At 36.2% G+C, this 20514-nt stretch overlaps 1 protein-coding gene across 5 annotated transcripts in view; it reads right to left on the reverse strand.

Annotated features, from left to right (window-relative positions):
• The window catches only part of NIPBL (NIPBL cohesin loading factor), a 200364-nt gene continuing 179850 nt past the window's right edge, over window positions 1–20514 (reverse strand). For 3 of the 5 annotated variants that reach the window (XM_023239001.2, XM_045038081.1, XM_045038085.1), the window contains 13 exons: window positions 19097–19237; window positions 18883–18976; window positions 18091–18245; window positions 17483–17573; window positions 15860–16033; window positions 15252–15442; window positions 13384–13491; window positions 11453–11653; window positions 8232–8378; window positions 6170–6444; window positions 4111–4285; window positions 1879–2067; window positions 1–1318 (listed from right to left, as the gene is read on the reverse strand). In XM_023239001.2, coding sequence (XP_023094769.1) covers window positions 953–1318; window positions 1879–2067; window positions 4111–4285; window positions 6170–6444; window positions 8232–8378; window positions 11453–11653; window positions 13384–13491; window positions 15252–15442; window positions 15860–16033; window positions 17483–17573; window positions 18091–18245; window positions 18883–18976; window positions 19097–19237 — 2307 coding nt within the window. In that variant the 3' untranslated portion in view covers window positions 1–952. Of the gene's footprint in view, window positions 1319–1833; window positions 2068–4110; window positions 4286–6169; window positions 6445–8231; window positions 8379–11452; window positions 11654–13383; window positions 13492–15251; window positions 15443–15859; window positions 16034–17482; window positions 17574–18090; window positions 18246–18882; window positions 18977–19096; window positions 19238–20514 lie in introns of those variants that run through there. The other 2 variants (XM_023239002.2, XM_045038089.1) reach the window with 2 other exon arrangements.

The following is a 20514-nucleotide window of genomic DNA, read 5'->3' on the forward strand; positions in this document are numbered from 1 at the left end:
TAAACTATAGTTTCTTTTTATATCAAAATGTACTCTTGAAAATGTGTTTGGCACAGTGCTAAATCATATATAGTTAATACTAAATATTGCAGGATACAATAAAACCCTGGAGTTAACTGTTTACACCCTCTTATGGGAATGAAAATAATAGATACCAATTATTCAGAAGTCAGCCTATACAAACTGTATAAACAATATTTTATGTTTTGCTTTGAAAACCAGTGATATAATAAATTTTACATAAAAGACTGCAAAATAATATAAATGGATTTAAACAGATCTTTACAATAAGAAATTCAAATGGAAACAGACAAGTAACAAAGAGAAGTAAAAAAATTTATTGCAGTATTCGCTCCACCAGATTGCCTGGGGATCCCTTTTCTTGTATTGTTTTCAGGGTGACCTAATACATCAAAATCTACATTTACAAAAACTCCTTCTGCAGATAGGTCATAGATACTGCATGCTTTTTTTTTTTTTTTTTTTTTTTTTTTTTTTTTTTTTCTCAACAGAATAAATTATATATCCAGGAGAGTCTGCCATTTTACAGCCTGGAAAAAACAATGCTTCCCTGGAAACTGGGCTAAGCTAAAGAAAGCCATCCGCTGCTAGGTTAAACTCCAAGAACACTTTATTAAGAACATTAACAGACTAATTTCCAACATTCACTTGTTTATTTTTTAAACAGAAAGTTTTTTTCCAAGATATAAACAATTTTTGTTAAACTATAATACAGTGGGAGTAAAAATGAACTGAGAATCTGTTTCTGCTGCACAACAGCGAAGGGAGCTCCCACAAAAATGTTTGCCCAACATTTCCTTCTTTTGTTCCTGCATCCCAGGTTCCATTCTTACTCTTCATAAAACTGATTTTTTTTTGCCAGAATGTTGATATTTCAAGTTTTTCTGCCTTTAAAAAAATTCCTGTAAATTTGGCTGCATGTACAAATTCATTAGCTGGAAGTCCCATCCTTGGCGGCATACAGGGATCGTAAAGTCTGAACAACTTTATTAGTCAGCTTATTAGCACTCGTTAGAGCAATTTTTTTGTAAATAATGTCTGACTCTTTAATAGTGTCTACCCAAGGCACCAGTTTGCGGCCGTCACGGCGCTTAGCCTCAGTCCAGGAGCCACTGTAGGAGCCTGCCATCCACTGAACACTGAAGCCATTGCTGGTTTTCTGTACTACTCTTGCAATTTGTGGTCGATCTTTGTACTTTGGACAGCAAATAGCGATGACATCCATGACGTCAACACTTTCATTCATCTGTGCTGCCAACTCCGTAGAGTCTGAATTTCGTTTTGACCTTCTCAATGACTAAAACATTGGGGGGGGGAAAAAAGACGAAGTGTTACACAAAAGAATTTTAGTGAAATTTTTGTTTTTATTGCTTTTAATCCCTTGACGCCGGGAGTTTGGGATTTCCCAGCACACTTCCATTGCCGGCAATGAGACGCACCGTGACCGCCAGCGCCAAGGGGTTAACATATACTTGTAAAACCATATAACTCTTAATTTGTACCCGTGTCTTTACTCTTATTGATATATAAAATTATATATACATATGAACCATAAAGCTACATAAAACTTAGCAACAATAAAAAAGGATAACACACATTAATACAATCCAAAAAAAATTAATAACCCTTTATGCTGGATAAGTCTCATTTCTGTTTTTTCTTTTTTATTGTCTTTTATGTTAAACTTTCTACAAAAGGATGTATAAATGGTTAAGTAGAGAATCTCTATCTACAAAATGTTTTCTCTCATAAGTATTACATTACTTGGTGTACATTTAATAGACTGACATATATAAGCACATAAAAATCATTTTACGTAATACGCTGCGAAATACGTTGACTCCTCCTCCGCCTCACCCCTGAAGTGCCTCCTCCTCTATCCTCCCCATCACTTTCATCATCTTCTGTCTCTGCTGCTGCATTATTTTTAGGGCTGCCTCCTCCAAGCAGCGAGGTAATTGCTTTGTTCCGAGCATTTGTACTAGCTGACACCTCCCCTTCTTCCTCCTCTTCATCAGGGTCCAGATGTTCCATGAGAAGTTTGAACTACAAAAATTAGATACGAATTTAGAATTTTATGTACATAATTTCAAGCAAGATTGTTAAATCCTTAAATGTTTCCTTTAAAATTTTTTTCCCTAAATGTTTTCTACAGCAGTAATTGGGTGTGGGTGATAGTTTAATTGCTAAATAGACTTTAGCTATTGTCTGCATCAGGGCCTGGTAAATATTTTCTATAAAGAGCCAGATAGTAAATATTTTTGGCTTTTGTACACCATGTGGTCTCTGTCATAACTAATACAACTCTTGTCATTGTAGTGTGAAAGCATCTAGCGACAACATAAATGAGTGGGCATGGCTGTTTTAAGAGAAGTTTATTTAAACAGGCAGTAGGGGGAAAAAAAAAAAAAAACAGGCAGTGGGGGCCAGATTTGGCCCATAAGTTGGAGTCTGCTGACCCTGGTCCAAGTCATCAAGCAACCAAGTGATTAATAATTAAATACTGATAGACATTTTCCACATTTTCTGTCCCCCTTTGCCTTCTCCAAAAGTAAGAAGATAAAAGAGGATAAAAAGAATGTTAAAGAATTTTAAATGAGAATTAAAATAATTTTCAGTTTTAGAGTATAAGGTTTACAGTCTATGAATAATATGAAAACCACCGTGTAGGTTTCATTCTTGGTCAAAAATATCATTATTAGTTATGTTTAGCTACTTGCTTGAAATAGATTAAAACAAAAAACTATTTTTATTTTTGAGGGACAATCCTCCCCCCAAATATTTCTTTAAACATAAAACTTTACTGGGGTAAAATATACCTTAAAACTTATCATTCTAGATTTTAGTGTTCAATTCATTGCCATTAAGTATATTCACCATGTTGTATAATCATCACCACCATCATTTCCAAAACTTTTTTATCATCCCAAACAGAAATTCATTCTGTTCCTATTAAAACAATAGCTCCTCGGGGTGCCTGGGTGGTGCAGTCGGTTAAGCGTCTGACTTCAGCTCAGGTCACGATCTCGCAGTCCGTGAGTTCGAGCCCTGCGTCGGGCTCTGGGCTGATGGCTCAGAGCCTGGAGCCTGCTTCCGATTCTGTGTCTCCCTCTCTCTCTGCCCCTCCCCCGTTCATGCTCTGTCTCTCTCTGTCTCAAAAATAAATAAACGTTAAAAAAAAAAAAAAATTAAAACAATAGCTCCTCATTCCTTCTGGTAACAACCTCTATTCTATTTTCTGTCTCTATGAATTTGCCTAGTCTTAAAGACATTTTAAGTGTTTTTTTAAGCTTATTTGAGAGAAATAGAGGGAGAGAGGGAGAGGGGGAGAGGGGCAGAGAGAGAGAGAGAGAGAGAGAGAGAGAGAGAGAGAGAGAGAGGAGAGAGACAGAGTATGAGCAGAGGCGGGGCAGAGAGAGAGGGAGAGAGAGAATCCCAAGCAGGCTCCACACTGTCAGCACAGAGACTGATGTGGGGCTTGATTTCACAAACAGTGAGATCATGACCTGAGGTAAAATCAAGAGTCCGATGCTTAACTGACTGAGCCATCCAGCCACTCCAAGACATTTTAAAAGCACTTTTTGTACATATACATATTCTTACATACTTGTTAACAGAGTACACATGTAAGAGACATACAAATATATAAGCCTGTATTACACTTCTGTAAGAATACGTAAAAAAGTACTAATACTGTTGCCAGGAAGGAGAGCAACAGGATGGCTGGAGGGCAGGAGGATGACTTTTTCATGATTTTCTCCTTATATGAACCATAAACTATGTAATCTACTGAATTAAGAAAAATACACACATGGGCATGGCTTTTTTCCTAAAACCTGCCTAAAAGCTTTCATTCTTACTGAAATAAAATGAGCAGTGGGCTGGCCTTTCCTAAGAAAAAATAATTATGATGCAATGGGTGAAATGGGAAAGGCAAGCTTCAAGGAACTCATTAAAACCACATACAGAAAAATCATCCTGGTGGTTTATGAAGCTTCAATGTAAGGGGGACTGCTTTCTCCCAGGAAATAATTTACTTTTCAAGAAAGTCACTATTAAAAAGAAACAGATTTTGGTTTTACTACTCACATCTAGATACTGTTTTACTATACTCCTCTTCACATCTTCAGTGATTTTGGAATTAGCCATATCACTCCGCAGGAAGTCCAGTGTTTGTTTGGGATGAAAATGAACTCCTGTTTTCCGGTTTATCGCTTTATCATATACTTTTGCAGATTCAGATGGAGAGTATTTCTGAATTTTACTGTTTTGGGAAAACAAAGTCATTAACTTTAAAAATTTTTCAGGCATTTATATTTAAAGTGATTGCAGTTAAATTTAATTTACTAATAATTAAACTTTTTATCATACAGATTTCAGCCAGTGAACTTGTACACAAAAATAAACATAATTTCAAAGGGAAGTAAAGACATAAAGACAAAGATTCACAAGAATAATATTCTCTTGTTTCCATCAGCATTTGTCTGAAATAGAGGCATCATTTAAATGAAAGTATTTCTCATGTCTGCTTTTGAGTGCTATGATCATGATTGTAGAACAGTTTCAATATAATACTGGTTTATGTAACTAGTTTACCTCCTACTTTCCTGCCCTCCCAATTATTCATCCTCTACACAGCAGCCAAAACCTGTTTCATATTATTAACAACTCTGGCTTAAAAATTCTCCCGACTTAGGGTGCCTGGGTGGCTCAGTTGGTTAAGCATCCTGGGTTTTGGCTCGGGTCTTGATCTCCTGGCTTTGTGGGTTTGAGCCCTGCATCTGGCTCTGTGCTGGCAGCTCTGAGCCTGCTGGGGATTCTCTGCCTCCCTCACGCTCTGCCCCTTCCCCATGAGACGTGTGCTGTCTCCCTCTCAAAATAAATAAAAGTTAAAAAAAAAAAAATCTCCCCAACTCCTTAGCATCACCTCAAGGCCTTACAAGGTTTTACATTAAATTAGTTGCCAACATTTAACATCAAGATATGTCCATTAAAACCTGGATTATCTAGCTTCTCTTGCAAAAGTAGAAGCTCTTGGCTACATTATGCCTACCCTCTTCTATGGCAAAAAATTGATGGACATCTGAGTAATACCTGAGTCCTTTAAATAAAACATGTTTTTTCCAGTTTGCCAGTGACCTTCTCCTGAATCCCCTTTGTTCCGTTTCATGATCTATCTCCTATGAACATTTGGCTCTGTGATTCCTTTTTTCTTTTTTTAAATGTTTTTTCATTTTTGAGAGAGAGGGACAGAGCATGAGTGGGGTAGGGGCAGAAAGGGAGACAGAATCTGAAGCAGGCTCTAGGCTCTGAGCTGTCAGCACAGAGCCTGACGTGGGGCTCGAACTCACCAATCACGAGATCATGACCTGAGCTGTAGTAGGATGCTTTAACTGAGTGAGCCACACAGGTGCCCCAGCTTTGTGATTCCTAACGTAAGGTTTTAATGAAATGAAAAATGACAAGGGGTGCCTGAATGGCTCAGTCAGTTAAGTGTCTGACTCTTGGTTTCTGCTCAGGTCATGATCTCACGGTTCATGAATTCAAGCCCTGCATCAGGCTCTGTGCTGACAGCATGGAGCCTGCTTGGGATTCTTTCCCTCTTTCTCTGTCCCTCCCATGCTCTCTCTCAAAATAAATGAATTAAACTTAAAAAAAAAAAAATGACCAAAGTTTCATGGGTACAGGCAGAAAAAAGATACCTACAGTGACTAATTGTGGGTAAAATTATAGGGCATTCACAAATAATTAGTACTTTACTATTTCTATTAGAGACTATTTGGGTTCTATGAGAGCTCAGTCTAGTTGGTCTACATCTATTCTTTATTCACAGCTCTTTGAACACTTAAATTTGTAATCTACATGAAGATCAGCCTAATTCTCTAATAAGGTCTTTTTAAGGAAATCAACAAAGTTAAGTCCTTTGATTTATAATGCATTATGACTATGAAATGTTTGTCTTCTCTTCAAGAACAAAGTGAACAAACTGTGATATATTACACAACAAAATATATACCAACACTATGTTCCTTCTTTAAAAAGGAACATTTTTAATATGAAAATAAGCATGCAATCAAAATTGAGTGTCATATTTCTTTATAATTTGAACCAGGTAAATTTTTTTCTCTCACTGCTTACGTAACCTTACCTATCAGAAAATCCACAGAGATTCTTCAAATGTTGTTTTAGCATCAGAAGCAATAAAATACCCTGGGAGACATTTGCAAATTCAATTAAAGGAGCTGAATTTTCTGGCAAGCATTTCATCACTGAATTTATGTCATCTTCCGAATCTGAATCTGAATCTGAATCTACACGTTTCCGTGACTTCCGAGGCCTGGAAACTTCTTCTTCACTCTCACTTGACTCATTTTCTTTACTAGGTGATGATTTTCTCTCTTTCCTTTTGTCTTTTACCATTGACTGGAGGGGGTGAAAAAAAAGGAAAAATAGTAACAAAATACCCCTAATAAATACATATGCTCCATTCAACAACTTCAAAAAAGCATCTTTAAATTAATATTTTATATATTAAAACCCTCTGACTTTCCATAAACAGCTTCCAAGACTTAATAAAATCGTATATAATCCACTGCCCTGATCTCTCCCTCCCCAAAAGCCCTTTTGAAATATCAAAGGGAAACAATTTTGTTATAGGATAGAAATGAAAATAAGTTAGTTATAAAAGTATAAATTTGGTACATAGGTAAGCCATTACACAGGAAAAGTAGTAAATATAGTTTAACCGAGGAGAGGGGTGCCTGGCTGGCTCAGTCAGCAGAACATACGACTCGTGATCTCAGGTTCATGAGTTCAAGCCCCACACTGGGCACAGAGACTACTTAAAAGAAAAAAAAGCGCTAAATATAACTTAACTGAGGAACATTTAATAGGTTTGAACATCCCAGCATCTATCAAATTCTCCCTTTTAAGAGCTTTTCAACAAGATAATATGGAACTTTTCTTAAACAGTTATTTTTTTCTGTATTTCATGAAACAGTTGACTCTTAAAAAGAAATAAAGTCAGCTAGATTTAAGAGAGGAGAAAAGACTAAATTACAAAGCAATTATTCAAATGTAATTGTTGAAGAAATAAAATGGGAGAAACATTTACAAGTATATCCACAACAGTGAGAGAAAATAAGGTAACATTATGGCTTAAGTTTCTGGGGGCATTATTTAACTTCTCAAACTTTAAGGTGCACCTAGGGATTCTGTTAAAAATAGACTGTTTCAGTAGGTCGAGGGTGGGGCCCGAGGGTCTGCAGTTCTCACAAGTTCTCAAGTGAGGCCACTGCGGCTGGGTCTTGGTGCAAACTTCAAGCAGGAAGGGTTTAGATCCTTCGGTAATTCCAACCCTTGGGTATTATAATAATCTCCCTGATTTACTAGTTTGATCATATTGAGTTCTGAGTGCAACAATTTTGTAAAATGAGATCTACTGTGTCATCAGGCACATGAAAATATTCCAATTAATTTTTAAATAATTTACTGAGGGCCTACTATGTTTCCAAGTGCTATACTAGGTGCCATTACAATGAAACCAATTACATTTTCTCCTAAAAAAACCACAAAAGAGAAGACATAAGGTTTATAATAAGAAACTCAGTAAAGATTTTGGGCATACAATATGCCAACCCCATTATGATGCTGGTGTTCAGAGATAAGGAAATCAACATTATACATTTTCTGTGTTTCCTTATAAGTAAGCTATCTATCTCTATCTCTAGTTATATCTCTTCAAGTATACTATTGTGATCTACAGCATTACCAGATTTATAGAATCGCAAGATGCTTTAAAATGGGGTTTAAATGGATATATGAATGGACACCAAACACTTAAGGTCAGTGCTTAAAGTAAGAGGAAAAAAAAGAAGTGGGATGGCTTATCAAAAGAACAATACATACATCCATATATATATATATATATATATATACACACACACACACACACACACACATATATATATATATATGGATGTATGTATTCCACTTAAATGATCTGAAATGGAATGGTTTTAGGTCTTTCTTAATAGAAATGAAACAGCAACCCACTTCTCCCCAATTCAAGCACTGCCCAGATTTTAAATTATTTAGAAAGGTTTTATATACCTGTGAAAAGAAAAAAAAGAACAATGGAAACAAAACAGTGAAAATAGCATGCCTGCACTTTGACAGATGCATTAAGAATAGTAATGTGTGTAACTTACCTCCTTGAATGACTGCAGTAGGTTACTACCAGAAACTGAGAGTGTAATGTCTATATGATGCATTATAAACAACGGCTCTTCCTGTGTCTGGTATGGAAAACAGGCTAGATTGTCTGCTATATACAAGAGCATATTCACTTCTGTTTTCTGTAAATTTTAAAAAAAGGTACACATGTTTAGTGGATAATCTAGAAATCCATCCAAAAATCCTTTTTAGAAAAAATATTAGAGGGCACTTTCACCTCAGTTAATGCTTCTGAAAGAGAAGGGTGGAGGAGGGAGGGAAGGAGAGAGCAGGGAAAGTAGGTAAGAAAAACGGATGAGGGGTAACAGAAATGGATTTTATAAAATAATCTTATACCCATCTTAAGAGATTTCATAATGAAGTATACCATGGACCTCAAGAAGGGAAGAGGTGAAATTTTTCAGTGCACCCAAGTGGAATTCCCTCAAGTTTTCTTATAGAGTATATGGGATCTTTATGATAAATCCATACCGCATCAGAAAGTATACATATGAATCATAATGATTTGTCATTGTGCTTCTAAGAGTTTAACCCATATGGAGATCAGTTACACACAGTTACTATTCTGCCCTCAACAATAAGCAGTAATAATAGTACTAACATGTGGGTTAAAAAAAAAAAAATCAAAGCTCACGTATTCAAAAAACATTTGTCAGTTTCCTACATATACATAATTTAGAATATCAGTCGTTCTGACGGTGCTACCATAGTCCCACATTATAAAAACTGAGGTAAGCAAAAATTAGGGTTACTACTGGTTGTTTGCTTTAAAAAGAAGTAACAGAGATTTTCAGCATTTCATAATCATACAGAATATAAACAGAAAGGCACATTAATATTTAAATTCCTTCAAAACATTTACAGTTTAGGAAAAAAAGTGAAAAATATATAGCAATCAAAACATACCCCCTTCTACCATCTCACCGATCCTGCCATGCAAGCAACATAAAACCCAACAGCGGCAACAGCAACAACAAAATCCAGTAGGACAGATGGAATAAACTTGCTTTCACTCTATTTTTTTATTTTTCAATATGTGTCAACATCTACATGTTACAGTTGGGGAAACGCAAACACAGAACTCCACCTCATCTATGAACATTAATTTATATATACCGTTTCCTCCTAAGCTGCAAATGTTCAGGACTACTCTCAATAAACCTTTTAAAAACTGAAATTCTTCAACTCTGGTCATAAAAAAGTCCCGTATTGCTCTTCCCTTTCGAAAATCAAATTTCTTAAAAGAATACTCTAGAGCTGCTCCCCCACTGTCTTCCCCACCACTCTTCAATCACAATCAGACCTGTGTCCCTCACTGCTTGACTGCTTCCCATTTTTTAAAAATCTCTTCTCCTTGACTTGTGAGTAGCACTGGACACTACCCTCCACCCTTTCCTTCCTGAAAATTTCTTCTTCCTTAGTTCTCTCTTTGACTATTCCTCTTTTTATGTCCTTCTCAAGCCAACTCCTTTTCAGCAATCCTATTATTATTCTCAGGTGCTCAGGACAAGAATATTCCAGTTATCCTTCGACTATTCTTACACAGCCTCATTTATTACTTCTTCACGCTTCTTTCCTTTCCTACCACCATCATAATAGATCAGTCCCTTGTTACCTCTAGTGTGAACACAATGCTAAAACATCCATGTTCCTAAAAATGTTCTTTGGCACCTGTCCTCATTACTTTCATTCAAATGCTTTTATTGGTTTTTCACTGTCTACAAGATCTTCCATAAACCATGCCTTATTGTGACCTTTCTGCTCCAGTAGAATAACAATCTATTCATTATTTCCCACACATTCTTATCTTTGTCCCTTTATTATGTTTTTACCCCTGCCTTAAATAGTAGGTCCATCTCATCTAATTCCCAGGCCTTCAGTGATTTGTTCCTCCTCTGACATCCTTTCCTGGAAACAGGAGACGGCACTGCATTATGACAGCTGAATTTCCAGCTTAGCATTGCTCATGCTGGGGTGACAGAACATCGAGCTAGTGACAGACACACAGCAGGCAATGAAAGCACACAGGAATGAAGCTCAGGAGAAGAGATAGGGACTAGAGCAGTATCAACAGTATAAACCACCTGGCACTCAAAATACGCTAACCTGATTTATTTCCTTTATCATGTCTCCACAACTGGAGGGAGGTAAGATCCATTGAGGGCAAGAGCACTATATCATACCATTTTCCACTCCTAGCATGATGTCCTACATACCATGAAAACTTAATACTGATGATGACATGATGATGATGATGGTCATGGTGATGATTAAATGATAGTCCAAGTACTTCTGAGATAAGTGCTTGTAATATTTATCTACTAGATCACATATCAAAAAATTTCATGTAGTACTTAAAAAAAGAGGCCTAGTAAGGTATCTACATTCTGGTAATTTAAATTTTGTTTTATTGAAAAAAATCTGGTTTTGGGATAACAATCAACTTGTAAGTGATTAAATACAAAAAATATTTCTTTTGTTCTTTTCAAAGCTTTACACACACACACAGACTAACTGGTAAAGCTCTATATGGGCAGATACTAAATCTGTCCTATCCACCATTTTATCTTCATCTCTTAGCACAATGACTACCACACGTAGCAGGTGCTGAATAAATATGTGTGTAAAATGAATGAATAAATTAAGAGGTAAGTTAAACAACAGAGCCTTCTATTTTGTTCGTTTATGGTCCTGGCCAATGCAACTTGTGCAATAGCCCAAAGGGTCAAAATTGTAATTACACACAAGTGGGCTCTTTATTAAGGAAGTCAAGTTGAACAAATAAGGACTTCAGTAGCCAAAAACCTGGAACAGTTATTCTAATAATATTTGACTGTAGCAGGAATAAGTGAAGTCTGACCTTATTTATTGAAGTAACTTATCCTCAAAGTGATAATTTAACTGCTGTACCTTATTTAAAGTTATGCTTAAAGAACTATTATCAAAGTTTATAAGATACTCAGTATGGAGACACAGTTATACTTTATCGGTCACTGTATTTATATTCCATGTGAAACTTCCCCTCCAAATTTGACTATATACCTTGTAATTAATATAAGAAGATGTAAAGAAACACATATTTAATATAGTCACTATTATTGACTAAAATGGTCATATTTTCAAAATGCTGACTACTTTAGGCATAAAATTTTATAGAACATTTATTTTCTTAAAATAAAAAGGTTTTTATGCTTACTGCTGTGTCATCAAAGAGGTTGAGTAAAGAAATTAGAAAGGCCCGTCTGTGTTGGCGATTTCCACGGATCATGGAGTAAAGATGTGAACACAAAGCGCTAGAGGACTCGTCTTGTCTGAAACCCCTCACAGGATCTTTTAGGCATGTGTTGATTGCCTGTTGTACCTGGTAGGACATCTTCATACCAGCCACTGCTTTCATCTGAAATCAATAAAAGGCTCATTTTTGTAATGGAAATTAAGAGTCAAGTTAAAACTATACTTTGAATATTATAAGAAGAGGCTAACTCCACTGTTTAGTTTTCTTACTTAAAATCATAAAATTATGGAACTCAAATGCTGTAAGGAACATCAGAGATCATCTACTGCAACCCCCTTGTTTTATATAAGAAAAAATCAAGACCCAGAAAGCCATTACTGCCAAGATCACACTGTAGGGACTAGAACCCAGGCATCCTTACTTTTAGTCCAGCACGCTTGCTGGACTATCACCTCTAGCTCAGTTTTAAGAGTTAATTTTAAATGAGAATAAAAAGCTTGGGGGACAAACTCAGTTGCATGTTTAGAAGTAAATACAGTAAAACCTTGGATTGCAACTTGCTCTGTGAGTGTTCTGCAAGATGAGCAAACATTTTTTTTTTTTAATGTTCATTTTTGACAGAGACACAAAGGGTGAGTGGGTGAGCGTCAGAGATAGAGGGAGACACAGAATCCAAAGCAGGCTCCAGGCTCTGAGCTGCCAGCACAGAGCCGGACGTGGGGCTCGAAGCCATGAACTACGATATCATAACCTGAGCTGCAGTTGGACGTGTAACTGACTGAGCCGCCCAGATGCCCTGAGCAAACATTTCTAATAAATTTTAACTTGATAAACGATGTCTTGCAATACGAGTAGTACATGACGCCAAACATCACATGATCACAACTGAGCCAATGGTTCTTCTGTCTCTCTCTCTCTCACTAAGGGATCGTGGGTGATCATCTCCCATGCTTGGATGCTCGGTCTCAGGCTTCGGTGTTTGGCAGAAATCAGTGATTTTTCAGAACGTTGGAAGGTGCCCACAACTGGCACTAGTGTATTTTTTGGTCACTTCAAAGCACCTATGGACAGTCCTTTGCTTTCCATACAACAGCAAGCCTAGGAATGCTTTGCTTCATTCTAGGTCAGGTTGCTTGCAGATAGACCCTTTTCCTCTGCTGTTTTTTTATTTTTATTTTTTTCAACGTTTATTTATTTTTGGGACAGAGAGAGACAGAGCATGAACGGGGGAGGGGCCATCAGCCCAGAGCCTGACGCGGGGCTCGAACTCACGGACCGCGAGATCGTGACCTGGCTGAAGTCGGACGCTTAACCGACTGCGCCACCCAGGCGCCCCTCCTCTGCTGTTTTATTGCCAGTTACATTACAATATATGACAAGAGTTCATTAATACCATACCGTAGTCAACATCCCTGTGAGTGTACACAATGTCTTCCATACAGAAAAAGATTCCAATGAGCCAACAGAGAGCAGTGATTCCGTTAGTGATAGTGAAAGTTGTCCTACACAATAACCCTCCTCTCTCATCTCCTTCACACCAGCCACGAAGGTTTTCAAAGTAAGTGCAGGTTAATTTATTTATTTTTCTTTATATTTTGTATTTTATTATTTTGTATTATATTACAGTATTGTAATCATTTTATATGAATATTTTTGGGATGTGGAATGAATCATCTGAGTTTCCGTTATTTCTTATTGGGAAATTCACTTGGATATGCAAATGCTTTGGATTATAAGCATGGTTCTGGAACAAATTATGCTCGCAAACCAAGGTTTTACTGTACTAAGCAAAATATGTTATTCTAATACGAAGATGGGCAGGACCTTTATCAAGGAAATGGTATACCGAAGAAGATGTTTAAATTTAGGTTATACAATTTAAAAATACATACATGAATGAATCCAGCATATTTTTTGTCGATTTCCACCAGTTGCTGATCAGCCTTGTTCCTCATAGCTGGTTCTGGGTCTGTTCCCATAGCAATTAAATATGGTACACACTAAAAATAAAAATAAAGAGTTTATAAGACATCACAGTAGTAAAAGCTCTGTATGTCTCATGACATATGTTAAAACTTGCTATATAACTGGGATATATGAATTCGGCTTTATAGGCCTTCCTATAAATGTCATGTTTTAGTGTTCTTTTAAAAATGATTAATCTTCCCTTAGATTTACCTTAAAGGAAAAAAACAAAACAACAACAAAAAAAATGAAGCATCAGCAAAAATACTGATGAAAAGGAAACAATTTCTGTGTGAAGTAAAGGTTCTTTAATCATACATAAAGGGCTCCTACACTAAGAATACCCACTTAAGATTATGATATATAATGCAAATGTATAATCCAGTAATTTTCCAAGCTTGACTGAATTTGCTATGTAAAGATAATATAGGGCAAAATATACTTTGCCTTTCATACTCAAAACCAGAAAAATATAAATTTTTTTGCAACACTGATATAGGGCTTCAATGATCAGACAGTTCGATAGCTAGTGTTCTGGTAACAGCCATATTTACTGGACTTCTAAGGTCAAGAAACACCAATACTATGTTAAGTGAATCTGAATCAGCAGTGAGGAGACCTGAAAACAAACAAACAAACAAACAACAGCTTAAAAAATGTCAACACAGCACTAACTGAAAAGGATGATCATGGATTAAACCCTGACTTGGGGGAGGAAAGTCCATAAAGAATATTACTGGCTCAGCTGGCAAAATCTGAAAATGGACTATATATTAGATAACACTGTATCAGTGTTAAATCTCATGAATTTGATGACTGCATTATGGTGTCGTAAGAGAATGTCCTTGTTTGTTCTTAGAATTCATCAGTGTGTTTTATTTCAGGACACAGGGAAGAACAAAGCATACTCACATATAGCATATTTTAGAAGAAGTTCCACAAAAAACAGGCAAAATAAAAATCTTAGGGGCGCCTGGGTGGCGCAGTCGGTTAAGCGTCTGACTTCAGCCAGGTCACGATCTCGCGGTCCGTGAGTTCGAGCCCTGGGTCAGGCTCTGGGCTGATGGCTCAGAGCCTGGAGCCTGTTTCCGATTCTGTGTCTCCCTCTCTCTCTGCCCCTCCCCCGTTCATGCTCTGTCTCTCTCTGTCCCAAAAATAAATAAAAACGTTGAAAAAAAATTTTTAAAGGATACAGGCTTTTGGTTGTCTAGTAAATTCCCTTCTGTAGCTTATGGTACTCTCCTGAACATGTCAGACAGTTATACACTACTACGTCAGCATCAGCTGCCAATTCTCAGTGATGCTAATATATCTTTATTATGTCAGTTAGTCCTCACATCAGTGTGCTGAGGTATTAGGTAGGTGGTATTACCTCCAACTTACAGATGAAGGAACTGAGCTTAGGTAATATGATTTACTTTTCTATGGACTTACAATCCACCCTGTTAACAGATAATACTCTGAACCCCAGTTAACTCTCTTGACATTACAGGCTATTGGTTCTTAGGGATAAGAGTCAATATGGATTAAAACAAACCATCCCTACTTAGAAAACTGATTCCAAGTACATATTCTACCAATGTAAACTGGAAATGTGTTCGATAAAGACAATATTATGAACATATGGGTATTTTACAGTAACGACAACCTAGGAGATGGATTCTTTTTTATCCTGAATGGATAAAAAATTAACAACTAAGATGAATAAAGAACTAGTATTGTATAATCACAATGTCATCAAATGGTAACAAATCTGGTTCTTGCAGTAAGTGCTGCCACTATCAAACAGACTCACCTGAACTGGATGGATAAGACCCTGGTTTAGCGTCAACGCAATGACATTCAGGGCAAAGTGGCGTACACTTGACTGGGTGTGAAAAAACGCCTCAAGCACCTGTTTGAGGTAAAGCTGCATGATGGAACTACTCATCCCTGAGGACACATCACCCATTTCTTTTAGATCTTCCTGTTTTGCAACTTTCTTCCCTGCAAAAGGAAGTAAACATATTAAGAACATGTGTATCAACTTTACGAATTACACCAAATTAGGCCACACCCAAAAGTACAAAATTATAGGTAGTACTCTGGCTCAATGGCTCTTAATCTTTTGTGTGTGTGTGTGTGTGTGTGTGTGTGTGTGTGTGTGTGTGTGTGTGTGCGCGCGCGCGCCTCCATGAGAGGCACCTGATGAGAATTACAATCCCTATCCTCCTGCAAAATGTTAATATCTGAACATGTGTTACATCATATAATACACATTATGTATACACATTACACATGTATATAGATACATTCGTATCTATCATATAACAGATAAGGAAATTCAGGTGTCTGGATTAAAAGAGTCGGACAGTATTCTAACTCTAGACACAATGTGAAATTTAAAAATACATCTTCACTTACAGTCTCTGTCTGCTTGTTGCATACGTGTATCCTCTTCTTGTAGGTAGGTCTGGAGGTTTTTTAACACTTGTATTTTTAAATTTACTGAGGAGTTCTTATCAGATAAAATGTTATTATATAGATTTTTCACCTCTTGCTCAAACATTAGACTTGGATGCTGAATAAAGGCAAATCCTAAAGAGACAAAAAAAATGTCTTGACATATTCATATTAAAATTAAATGTAATACTTAATGAAAATGTTTATAATTTATATGAAAGAGCTCCTTTTCAAACATTAAAACTTAAAATGACCAGAAGAATATATGCTAGTGGCCTTACCCAGAGAAGTATTAGAGCAGGTACTTCTTTCCCCATGAATTAAAAACAAGAAATTGCATTTCAAAGGAGAATTTCACACAAGAGGAAACCTTGAGGAGGGAGCAGGGCCTAGTGGCTAGGGGAGTGGATTAGGAGTCAGGTGTCTTGGGTTCTATTCCTGGTCCACCACTGACTTGTAGTGTGACCTTGGGTGAGTCACATAATCTCTCTGTGCCTCAATTCTCCATCTGTAAAATGGGGACAATAATATTTACCACCCACCTACCTCAAAGGGACGTTATCAGGATTTAAGAGGTAACGTCTGTAAACATTTTTTAGATCCCTAGAAGGTACTACATTGGCATTATTAAAAAAATAAATAAATAAATAAATGTGTGTGTGTATATATATCCATTTGATGAAACAGAAAAATTCTAAAATAAACTAGAGCTAATAATATCTTCCATTTATTTTTATGGCATTATAATGAAGCCACAATGCTGAATTCTATAACCATAATTTGATAAGTAGCAAAATAATACTATTCATGTTTATTTGTACAAAACACTTATTTATGTAAGACAAGATGAGGACCCTTAATGATAGCAAGTATTACTGATGCCAAATACAAACTAAACTCAAAGCATAGAGTGATCAGATAACTAGTCCAAGGTCACACAAGCAAGATGTCATTTATTAACTGGTCTAGAGGTAGTATTTTGTAGACAGTGCTACTTCTTCAAGTTAAAATTTGCACTATTTGTTCTCTGGATTAACACTATAAGTTTACCCACTTCATATAACATATGTCCAGACTTAATATTCAAAGGTACACATTTGGCTTGAAGTTAACACTATTTCAATAGAACTTCCCTAAAGTAAGTGATATCTGAATTTTTAGTTGATTTGCTATGAAAGGGATGAAGGAGGACTAAGATTCTAAGATTTAAGTTTATTTAAAGAAATCAGTAAACATTTAATAAGGTTTGGGTAACTAAAATTTTATTTCTCATTTTTGTTCAAAAGACTAATATGGACCACTGTTCATGCATATTAAATTATAAACATTGTTAATGCTACCAAAATAAAATTTCTCTGATGAACAGAGTAGTTACATGACTTGCTCAAGGTCACCTAGAAAGTCACTGGCTGAGCCAATAATGGAACCCAGGTGTCTTAATCCCCAATCCTATAGTCTATATACCAAATCCTACTGTGAGTAGAAACATACTTAAATAAAAAAACAGTGTAGACTCACAATATTTCCAAATTTGCTCAACCTCTCAAACAACTAAAATTATAAAGAAATTTAGACTTAACTTACCTAGACCAATGATAGCTTTTGTTTGTACTTCTTCATCTGAATGTTTTGTAAAATACATCAGTAATTCAAGTACTTTATCCTTTATGTTAACCTAAGGGGAATAAAAAAACACTTTAATGTGTATGAAGAAGAGTAACTTCTCTCAGTTTTCAATTATAAAAAGAAAAAGCCTAAAAGCAAACAATAAGAATTTCTGCATGTGAACTTTACTGAAGAATAAATCACAAGTTTATAAATCCATAAATTTTAGAATGGTGACATTCAAAATAAAAGTGTGTGACAAAGAAGCTTGTGTAAAATGCAAATTAATGTACTGCTCCTTCATTGAGGAAGTTAAAAAAAAAAAAGTCAGCTGCTTAACCCAGTGTGTCCACTGTTACAAAGCTGATATAACTTGTGTAAGCTTCTTATGACAAATCAGTAACAAACAGCTGGTTGATCAGAGGCTAGTCTGAGGACCAGGTTTTGGGTAGCACTGCTTCAGAATTCTCATTAAACCAGACTACTATAAAGCTGCTTTCATCCTGGGTCATTAGTAATTTTCAGTTCACAGGGTCACACAGTCCTATTTTTTATAGCATACTAAGTAATTAATATTAGAATCGTACCTTACTGTTGCCTTTAAAATCTTCTAGATCAAAATCAAAATGCCGACATAGTGCTCCAACAGTGAAAAGGGATCTAAGAAGTGCTGGTTTGTTTGTCAGAAGTGAAGTGTTATTTGGATCCTCCTGGTGCTGACTTTTTAATTTTGAAATGGCACCTAATAAAGATAAGTAATGTTTACTTATAATGTTTTATCCTTGAATTATCTTCAAATAATTATTGCTAAGTTGTTAGAGTTAAATTTTACTAATGTTCTTAAGAGTCACACACAGCTAGAATTATGACAGAATACCTTACAGCCTAAAAGAATTAATATAAGAAAAAAATGGTATTTAAATTTTATTTTACATAGTGGGCAGAAAACTGACCAATAGTTACTTATGAGGTAAATTACTGAAGTGATTATATTCAGTTATTAAGGAAATACAAAAGATACTAGAAAATATTGCTTCTGAGACAATCACACCTCTTAACAATTTGCTTGATGCTGTCTTTATCAGATGTGTTTTTAAATTTTTTCAACGTTTATTTGAGACAGAGACAGACCATGAATGGGGGAGGGTCAGAGAGAGAGGGAGACACGGAATCTGAAACAGACTCCAGGCTCTGAGCTGTCAGAACAGAGCCCGATGCGGGGCTTGAACTCACGGACTGCGAGATCATGACCTGAGCCGAAGTTGTACGCTTAACCGACTGAGCCACACAGGCGCCCCTATCAGATGTGTTTTTAAAAAGGAGCTAGACGCACTACAGGATCCATCAGAATAATTTCAAAGCCCAGGCACTGAACTTACCATAGTATCTATTGAAACAGGCCCACACAAATTTAAAATTTTGTGTCACTTTATTTACAACTGCTCCCAGACAGCTCACACAATGTTGCACTACCTAAAAGATAACAAAATGTTACCATTTAGGCAAGAGTTAAAGACAAAAGTAAACCATATGATTTAGCTAGCATTTGTGAATTTTATACTAATCAATAGAGACGGTACACTAAATACTTACAGTCATGCCATATTTGATGATAAGCTTCATTAAATCTTCTTCAATAGTAGCAAGGAAAGTTTCACTTGGATGCTCCATCAGTGGTACAACCAGCTCCAGGATTTTTGCAACATTGCAGATAACCATGAAATCATTTTGTGTCTACAAGGATAAAATCAGTGTTTTATGAATATCAGAGTCTGACAAGAAAGTTTATACACTTTTATGAATTTGAGGGTTGAGGTATTATGAATGTCAAGTTTCAGTTAAAAAAAAAAAAGACTACCAGATGCTTTTCTTTTAATGTTTATTTTGAGAGAGAGAGAGAGAGAGAATGAGTGAGTGGGGCAGGGATGGCGGCAGGGGAGGGAGGGAGAGGGAAACAGAGAATCCCAAGCAAGTTCTGTGCTGTCAGCGCACAGCCTAATTCAGGGCTTGATCTCATGAACTGTGAGATCATGACCTGACATGAGACCAAAAGCCGGACACTTAACTGAGCCACCCAGGTGTCCCAAAAAAAGACTTAAAAAGTTTTTTTAATCTACGTAAGGAAGAGCATAAGCCAGTATCAGGAACCTGGATTCTAGCTCTGCCACTAAGTTACCATGTAACCTCTCAGTCACTTAATCACAATGGTACAGTTATTCTTTTTTTCCCCGAAAACGTTAACACAAGCCAATTCTGAACAAAGATGTTTAACTCTTAACTGAGTATTTTACCAAGACTGATACTGTTTTTTAAGATCAGTATTTTTCAAACTGGAGTATGTTAACTTAGTAGTTCTCAACTGGAGGTGAGTGTGTCCCCATGGGGTATCTGGCAATGTCTGGAGACATTTTTGTTGCCCCAAGAGGGGAGTTGGGGGGTACTAATGGCATCCAGTGGACAGAGGCCAAGGATGCTGACAAACATCCTGTAATGCTCAGAACAGTTCTTGACAACAAAGAATAATAATCCAATCCTAAATGTCAATTGTGCTCAGGTTGAGAAGTCTTCTGTTAACCCTTTTTATGACAGATGAAAATACAGAATCCCAGAACTAGATATAAGACTTCTTTATTTTAAAATTTGAAAAATTAAATTTTAATATTAAAAAAGTTTAAAACTTTTATTAAAAACTAAGCAGTTTAAAAAATAGGCAGAATATTTAAAAAAACCAAAAGTTTATTAAAGAATTTATAATAAAGTCTCTTTCCAAAAAAAAAAAAAATCTCTTTCCCACTCCCCTATCCTCTTGTTACCCAGCACCCCTGCCCCAAGGCAACCAGTTACTAGTTATTTTTGTGAAGTAAGACATTCAATATATGTTTTTATTTAGTCAAGTTAATCACTCTTTTATTCTTAGCAACAGGTTACTGACATTCATTTTGAACTTTTTTGAGCTGATTAACACGTGCCCACCTGACATTCATCCATCCTCTCATCATACCCATAGGATT

This window comes from Felis catus, chromosome A1 (genome assembly GCF_018350175.1).
Source record: "Felis catus isolate Fca126 chromosome A1, F.catus_Fca126_mat1.0, whole genome shotgun sequence".
NCBI classification, from domain to species: domain Eukaryota; kingdom Metazoa; phylum Chordata; class Mammalia; order Carnivora; family Felidae; genus Felis; species Felis catus.